This window comes from Arachis ipaensis, chromosome B06 (genome assembly GCF_000816755.2).
Source record: "Arachis ipaensis cultivar K30076 chromosome B06, Araip1.1, whole genome shotgun sequence".
In the NCBI taxonomy this organism is placed as follows: Eukaryota; Viridiplantae; Streptophyta; class Magnoliopsida; order Fabales; family Fabaceae; genus Arachis; species Arachis ipaensis.
The window spans coordinates 18614601-18623048 of NC_029790.2; the positions used below are offsets into that span (position 1 = coordinate 18614601).

At 34.5% G+C, this 8448-nt stretch overlaps 1 protein-coding gene and 1 long non-coding RNA gene across 9 annotated transcripts in view; one reads left to right on the forward strand and one right to left on the reverse strand.

Annotated features, from left to right (window-relative positions):
* LOC110263215 overlaps positions 2489-8448 on the reverse strand; it is a 15661-nt gene continuing 9701 nt past the window's right edge. The window contains exon 2 of the long non-coding RNA XR_002348429.1: positions 2489-2799. This is a non-coding gene — a long non-coding RNA (uncharacterized LOC110263215). The remainder of the gene's footprint in view (positions 2800-8448) is intronic.
* Positions 2513-6745, forward strand: LOC107645686 (auxin response factor 9). 8 transcript variants are annotated; one of them, XM_021104186.1, is made up of 14 exons: positions 2513-2902; positions 3026-3141; positions 3210-3317; positions 3435-3491; positions 3672-3839; positions 3963-4089; positions 4200-4290; positions 4375-4539; positions 4638-4751; positions 4822-4906; positions 5008-5134; positions 5312-5934; positions 6067-6254; positions 6365-6745. In XM_021104186.1, the coding sequence occupies exons 1-14, from the start codon at positions 2848-2850 to the stop codon at positions 6489-6491; spliced, it is 2151 nt and encodes a 716-aa protein (XP_020959845.1). In that variant the 5' UTR covers positions 2513-2847; the 3' UTR covers positions 6492-6745. The 8 variants fall into 8 exon arrangements, with proteins under 8 accessions (XP_020959845.1, XP_020959844.1, XP_020959848.1 ...); XM_021104185.1 differs by having other exon boundaries at positions 2763-2902; positions 3017-3141; XM_021104189.1 differs by having other exon boundaries at positions 2763-2902; positions 3017-3141; positions 5381-5934.

An 8448-nucleotide genomic window follows, 5' to 3' on the forward strand; every position in this document is an offset into this window, starting at 1 on the left:
AAGCTTCTAATATTTTATGTAAAATAAAAAGGTTTCTTAAAATAAATACTAATTATAAAGTGTTTTTTACTAGTTTTAGCTTTAAAAAATTAAATAATTACAATAACGAACTAGTAAAAACAATAAACAACAATAAAACACTTACTTGTGTGTATTTAGTGGTTGAGTTTGTGAGTTAATCTCTCTGCCGTTTTGTTCTTTGTAGTTATAGGGTGAGAGATTTCAATTTTGTGAGTGTGATATTTCAAGAGAAGGGAAACAGAAGAAGAAATGATGAAAGATGGAGCTAGTTTCATAAGAAATGGGGAAAGATGGAGTTAGTTTCAGGTTAATTTTGAGTGGGAGAGAGAGTGTGTACGTGTCAGTCATGCAGAACAAAGCGTTATTGTCATTTTTCTGCGAATAACGTTGATGAGTTGCGGTTGCTGCCTCTCACAGCGGCGTAATACACACCTTATGGGTAATTTTTTGGGGGGTTACACCACTTTGGCCCAATATTATAAAATATTTTTTATTTTGAATTCTACAAAATTTCATTTCAACATTTGAAAGACTATATATCATAAATAATAGGGTAAATACTAAATTAGTGTTTTATATTTGGATGCAATTTTATTTTTGTTTTTAAGATTTAAAGTGCCCTATTTGAATCCAAAAAGATTTCATTTAACTTCAACGTATACCGTGAGGTCAAAATTAAATAATTAATAGAATGTTCCACATAATAGCAGTGCAAGAATAAGGTCGATAATTTGAAAAACAAATATAAATTTCAGAGGTATAAAATCAACTGTAAATGCATCAATATATTTATTAATCATTCTCTTTGGTTTTATAATATGTTGATGCATCTATAGTTAATTTTATACATCTGAAGCTTGCACTTGTTATTTAAATTATCCACCTTATTCTTGTATTACTGTCATGTAAGACATTTCGTTAATTATTTAACTTTGACCTCACAGTGAGAGTACATTAAAACTAAATAAAAATTTTTTGAATTCAAATAGGACATTTTAAATTTTAAAGACTCAAACAGAATTACGCCCAAATATAAGAGACTAATTTAATATTTTATTCTAAATAATAATTTGAAATTAAATATATATTTTTCACTCTAATATTTAGTCTCAATTTAATTTTAATTAGATTGAGTAAAATTAACTAACATAAAAATTAAAATTACATAATTAATAATTATATACCATATTAAAAAAAGATTACATATTAATAATAATAGACTTTAAAATATTACATCATTAAGCATAATAACATTAAAAAAAACACATTGCATATTTGACACATTATCTTCAATGTAATATTTCTCCCTAAATCATATATTATTTTCCATGTAAATTTTAATTTCAAATTCCTTCAATTACCATAAATATAAAAGGTAGTATGTTAAAAAAAAAAGGTAAAAAACACTTTATTGAGTTGTTCTAAGAAATATTAGACCAGGTAGTAGCTACTTACCACTGATTAAACACATCTTGTCAGTCTTAGTTTAAAACATTTAATAGAAAAAATCGTAATAAAAGAATTAAATAATTAATTTCTAAAATCTATTTATACATGTATTTATTTAAAAAAATAAAAAATAGACTTGTAATAATGGGCCCATCCTTAAACGCTCCTTGCTAAGTATGGAGTGCTGTACACCTTGTGAATTTGTAAATCTGAACTCTTCATTTATTATATTTTATTTGAATGATCTGGATTTAAAAAGGTAACCTGTTAATCAGGTTAATCATTTTTTGATAGACCGGGTTCTTCTACAGTATCAGTTTTACGTTTGGAGTTAGCCAACCAGCAGCGACGACAGACAGCGTCTTCCTTTTCTATGGCAGCAATTTTTCGGGCTTTGAAGATCCATTTATGGTAGATGTGGAATGGGGCGGGTTCAAGAGCGTCAAAATCTGTGGCTAGACAGAACAATAGTGGAAGCACCTGCTAGCAAACAAAATAGTGAAAATGCTTGAAGACATCACATCAACAATAACAGAATAACGGAGAAAGTCGATCAAATTTTTCTGAGTACTTTTCTGGTGTAAAGATAATCCTGTGTTAAACGAGCGAATTAGTTTTTTTTGTTAGTGCCGGTTTGTTTGTTCAGCCCATGACAAAAAAAATAACAATAATAAATAAATTTAATTTACCTAATTACTTTTGATAGCAGGTTAACTTTTAAAGAGTGCTGCAATCCCTACTTTACCTAGAGTGCACTAGCTTTCGCCGTAATAATGTTAAAAATACCTTAAGAATATTTGTAAACAAAAGGAAAAGAAAATTGAAAGAATCGGAAGTAGTTTATTGAAAGAATAAAAATAGTAATTCCACCAAAAGGGTGACCAATGAGTATATGAGGAGAATAAATGAGAGTAGCAGTTGAATGCTGAATGAATGTGTTGTTATTTGTTAACTTGTCATTGAGAAGAGAGAAGACAGAAGACAGAAGCACGGTGGTCTGTGGAATTCATTTGAGCTGAGCTGCTCTCTTCGGGGAAGCAATCAACCACAACGACACCACCACGTGTCACGAACCACCTCTAAACAGAAACTACTTCTTCTTCTTCTTCTTCTGTAACTAAAAGTCGAATCAGCACTGGAAACACCTCATAAATTCGGTTACACTTGTTCATGTTCGTTACGGTTACGGTTACAGTTACAGTTATACAACACTACTAACTACTCATTATCATTACATCATAATAATAACCGTTTTCTCTCTCTATACATGGGCTAGTAGTCCTATTCCTCTTGACGCTCTTGCTCTTGGGTTTTTGTTTCTTCTTCTTCCTCCTCCTCCTCCTCTTCTTCTTTGTGTATTTTCATTCTCTCTTGTGAATGGCGAATCTGGAGTGCAATCTGAGGGGACCTCCCACTCCTACAGCTCAAACAGGTTAGTTCTATTTCATAGGAGACTGAGAATGTAGTTTACAATGTCTTTTCTCTTCTTATCTTAGCTTTTCCCCAATGTCGAGGGAACTCAAATTAGACATAAAAAGCTCTCAAGTTTGGATAGGTGAGGGAGATGAAGATCTCTACACAGAGCTATGGAAGCTGTGTGCAGGGCCTCTCGTCGATGTTCCCCGCACTGGGGAGAGAGTCTACTACTTCCCTCAGGGTCACATGGAACAAGTATGTATCTATCTGCTTCTCCTTCTTTGTGTTTTTCAGTCTTCTTAGTTGTTTTGGGGGTATTGCAGTTGCAAGCATCAACGAATCAGGAGGTGAACCAAGAACTGAGTCAGCAAATCCCTCATTTCAATCTCCCAACCAAGATTCTCTGCCGTGTTGTTCACATTCAGTTGCTGGTACCCACTCTTCATTACCTCCCTGGCTTGTCTGTTTTGTTTGTCCTTATTTGTTTCATGGTTGTCTGTGTGTACGAATCACCGTAAAGTTATTTTTCTTTTGTGGAATTTGTGTAGGCGGAACAGGAAACTGATGAAGTTTATGCCCGTATCACTTTGCTTCCAGAACCAGATGTGAGGAATATATTTGTCTACTTGTCTTTTTTGCTTTTAGTCTTGTCAATCTATTTGCTTACTTAGACAACCTCTTATGATTACTATACCAAAATTCCCGTTTTGTTTAGTCAATCTACGATATGCTTTCTCTTGTTATTCTCTGTTATTATGAATTTTAATCATGTGGAATATATTCAGCAAAAAGAGCCTACAATCCCTGATCCAAGTCCCGTGGAATCTCAAAGAGAAACGTTTCACTCTTTTAGCAAGATATTAACTCCCTCTGATACTAGCACACATGGAGGATGTTCAATTCGGCGTATGCATGCCACAGAGTGCCTACCTCCATTGCCATCACCTCCATCGGTACTTGTCTATATGGATTTTGTCAACCTTGAGCCGGATCAGTCAATGGATTTAATTTAACTTAATTCGGTTAAATTTCAATCTATATGCTTTGTTTTTATTCCTGCTCTTTACTCATTGTAGGACGCGGATGAAAATTCCCCACCACCATCCCAGGAGTTGGTGGCGAAGGATCTTCATGGGTTCGAGTGGAAGTTTAAGCATGTATTAAGAGGTAAAGGAGATAAAGGAGGTAAAGGGGGTAAAGGAGGTAATTATGTAGTTTAGCATAGAGTCAGGAATCGGGTATGTGAGGGAAAGTTCTCGTCAGATTGGCTCTTTTGCTGGCATTTTGATTGTCCATTTTTGTAACATGATCAGGTTCACCAAAGAGGCACTTGTTCACAACTGGCTGGAGTACCTTTGTCACTTCCAAAAGACTGGTTGCTGGAGATGCTTTTGTGTTTTTAAGGTTGTTAATCAAAGGTTATTAGTACCTTTTCTTTTATATGTTAGGCTTGATGCTGTGCTCTGGTTCTGATCCTGAATCTTGCAGGGGAGAAGATGGGGAAATGAGAGTTGGGATTAGGCGACTTGCGCGGCAGCAGATCCCAATGCCTTCGTCCGTGATATCAAGCCAGAGTATGCATCTTGGAGTGCTTGCCACTGCTTCCCATGCTGTTATGACTCGCACCATGTTTGTGGTTTATTATAAACCAAGGTTTGTAAACATATTGAATTGGTTGTGGTTTGTGTCATTTAACTTATAATGCAACAGTTTGTGTAACTCTTACTTGACATACCCTTTGGAACATTCAGGAGTAGCCAGTTTATTATTGGCCTTAACAAATATCTGGAAGCAGTCAAAAATAAATTTACTGCTGGAATGCGTTACAAGATGAGGTTTGAAGTGGAAGAATCACCTGAGAGAAGGTATCCCCTTAATTGAATGTGTGTCATGGTGCACTTTCAAATTGGCCCCTTGTTGGCTTATTTTTTATAGCTTTTTGGTCAGATTTTCTGGTACTATTGTTGGGGTTGGGGATGTATCGCCAGGATGGTCAAACTCTCAATGGCGTTCCTTGAAGGTTGAACTTATTTCTACTTTTCTGCATGAGTTTTTGTTTTGTCAGTTGTTTCTCTGGATGTTGGCATTTAATCATTCTAAATCCTTTTGTCACATTACCAGGTTCATTGGGATGAGCCGGCAACGTTTCCGAGACCAGAGAGGGTTTCTGCTTGGGAGATAGAGCCTTTTGTTGTCTCTACTGCGTTGGCCAAAAGGCCCAGGCATGCTGATCATACTTCATCGTCTGGTAGGAGACTTTTTACCATAGTTCTATTATGGGGGTGTTTCTGGATTTTTTATTTTGTAGGGTAAACAAAGAAATCTTTATTCTTGAGATGCTTTCCCTCCAAAATCCTTACTTGCAAACACACCCTTAATAAATTGTTTGTTGAATAGGCTTTGACTCCAAAATTATGCCTTGTAGAAATTGCTTCCAACACTCCTGCTTCTGCTTTTTGGTTTCATGGATCATCCATGTCCCATGATCCTGCAGAATTAGGTGGTGCTGAAGTCCAATGCAAGGAAAACCAGGTTGTATGGTCCTTGAGGCAGAAAGAAACCAATGGCAATCCCATGAATAGCCACTCCAGTAGCTCTCGGGTTCGTATGGAAGGAATATGGTCTAATTCACCACATGCGAGTGTCCCACCAAACCCCCCAAACAACAATGCTGCTGCAAAACAAGGCCTTTCACCTATTTCATCCAAACCAAATGATGATGGTTTGACTCATGATAAAGTTGAAGTAGATGCTAGAAAGAAGACTGAGAATCCCACAAAGATCTTTTTATTTGGAGTTAATTTGACTAACAACTTCCGTAGTAATGTGTCCCATCCGGAGAAAGAACAGGCTTGCTCTGCCATTGTTCCCGTTGGTCCCAAAGAATCTACTCCCATTACCATTACTGCATCAGCCACTCAGAATGCTCAGAATTCCAACTATTCAGTGTCCGATAAGGAGCAACAGAACCAAATTTCTTCTGATGTATTGCCAGCAGAGAAGCCTAACAAGCTGGCATCCTTACCATCCATGAGGACTCGAACTAAGGTATTAGTCTGAATATTCCTTTCACATTATTTACTTTAATTTTAACTCACCAACTTATATGGTTAAGTTGCAGTGGAAGGTGGTTTTATGGGGTATGTTAATGGGTAACTCACATTTATTTTGTTTGAGAAGGTTCAAATGCAAGGTGTAGCTGTAGGGAGAGCTGTGGACCTAACCATGTTGAATGGCTATGACGAGCTTACAATTGAGCTTGAGAAACTGTTTCATATTGAGGGAGAACTCAGATCACAAAACAAATGGGCAGTTACTTTTACTGATGATGAAAATGACATGATGCTTGTTGGTGATGATCCATGGCCGTGAGTAATTCTAAAACTTGTCGCCAAAAACCCAAATTTTTACTTGTTTCCCTGACAGATCTTCTAATTGTTCTCTATTTTCTTTGTCTCTCCCGTGTTGTTAATTGCAGGGAGTTCTGCAACATTGTGAAACGGATTTACATTTATTCAAGGGAGGATGTGAAGAAGATGAAGTATAAACTCTCCGTGCCTTCGTTGGACTGCGAAGAGACTTTGTTGTCGAAAGAAGAGACTTAAAAAAGTCTCATTTGCTTAACTGATTAGCTTTTAACTTGTTTCAGTTTTCTTGGTTTGGGGAGGGGTAGGGGTTTGGGATGGTTTGGGTTTGCTTTAACTTCAGAGTTCAGAGTAGTTGACTGATATATATAGTACTGCCATTAAACTACTTGATGAACTTGGGTTGAATGGATTTTATATAACCTGATATTTTGTGAATACCTAGTGTTTGTTGGGTGGTAGAAGCAGCATGAAAACATGGAGAAATTCTTGGATTTTTCATCCCATGCGATCATGCATGATCGTTAGTTTAACTATATATATGTGCATATTAATTAGTAAATACTTTTGTTGAGTTATCAATGGTTAAATTTTAATTTCTTAAAACATCCATGACCAACAATTAAGTTTGTGGTTATTATTTTAGTGGTACAACTTTTTTTTTATTTTTTTCATTGCATGGAGCATGAAATAACCTGTCCATGTCTCTGCCATTTTGAACAAGTGAGGTCTCTCATTTTCTATTTTTAGACAGAAATGTTTGACTCTATCCGTCCGAATGCCCATTAATTTGAACTACTGATTAATAGTGATTACTACTACTACTACTACAACTAAAATAGTTGCCAAATATTGGTGGCAATGGTTGCATCGGAGATGTTTATAGTTCTCTCTTTCCTATAATCACTTGGTAATATATGGATTTGAAAACACACAAAACGAAGAAATGGAAGTTAAGTCAAAGAAAGTGAGCTGGAAGCTGTTATTATAAAAGGCCAAAAGGAACACTGAAAGAAACGTGTTGTCTTAAGAGAAACAAATTTAGACACAGTCTCTACCTTTGCATGCATGTTCTCTTCCCTCAGTTTCACCTTTCTTTTCATACATTTCCACTCTTCTTTTCATTTTTGGTGGTGGTGAGGGGTGGTAGTTGGGGCAGGGATCGTAAACTAGGTGTTTTAAAGTTAATTAGGAATTAGGAGGACCACTAATGACTAAACCCACTTTTTCTCATGCACCTTCTTTTGCCAATCTGTTTTTCTCACTGTTTCAATCTGTTTCAATAGTTATTCTGTTCTTAACAAAAGTCTTCTAATTCGTTATTGTAAAAACTCATATATAAAAAGTCATTCAGGTAAATATTTATGTGTAATTGTCTTTATACAAAATTGATAATTGAAAGTTATTAAATAATAATTTAATCAAATATATTAAATTATCTAATAATTTTCAGTTATTATTTTTATACAAAGATATTTTTATATGAATAATTACTCTTATTATTAAAATCCTTAAGAAAAATTGGTTTTTCTAATAAAAATGGTATTTAGTGCTGTTGGTGGTTTTTTTTTTGGGGTCAAGTTGGTGGTTTAATATTGTTTTAAAACAAAAACCAATGCAAAAAAGTATGAGTATATGTATGAAAAATTCGTGTTCAAAGAAAAAATCATATCAAATAATGGATAGTTGCTCTAAGTTTTTAAATTAGATCAAAAAGCAACATTAACTGCATATTTTGTTTACTTTTTCTTTGGTTAACTGCGGGTAAATCTTCGGTGAAATATGAAGCATAAATCGGACACGCAGACATGAAATTTTAGTTTTCTTATAAGATACAGAGCCAAAATATATATAAAATATTTTTTAAATAAATTGTAATAATATTTTAATATTTTATTCATATTAAAATATAAATTAGGATAAACATATAGATAAATTAAATGCAGCTCAATATTATACTATTATTCCAAATAAAAAATGCTTACATACATGATACATGTCCGAATTCAGCTTTAAATTTTTATAAATCGAAACTATTTGATTTGATTTACATTTCTTTCGTAAATCAAATTAATTGGATTCGATTTAGGTATAGTAGCGATAAATTGAAATAGATAAATTCGATTTATTAGGAGAGGAACTTGCATCATGTAAATCGAAACAATTATTTTTTATTTACTGCATTTGTTGCAACCCT

Excerpts from the sequence above, each read along its gene's own strand:
- LOC107645686 (XM_021104185.1), top strand. The coding sequence starts at position 2,848 with ATGGCGAATCTGGAGTGCAATCTGAGGGGACCTCCCACTCCTACAGCT. Across the intron at positions 3,142-3,209 it reads CTCAGGGTCACATGGAACAA|TTGCAAGCATCAACGAATCA; the intron begins GTATGTATCTAT and ends GGGGTATTGCAG. Across the intron at positions 4,090-4,199 it reads AGGTAAAGGGGGTAAAGGAG|GTTCACCAAAGAGGCACTTG; the intron begins GTAATTATGTAG and ends TAACATGATCAG.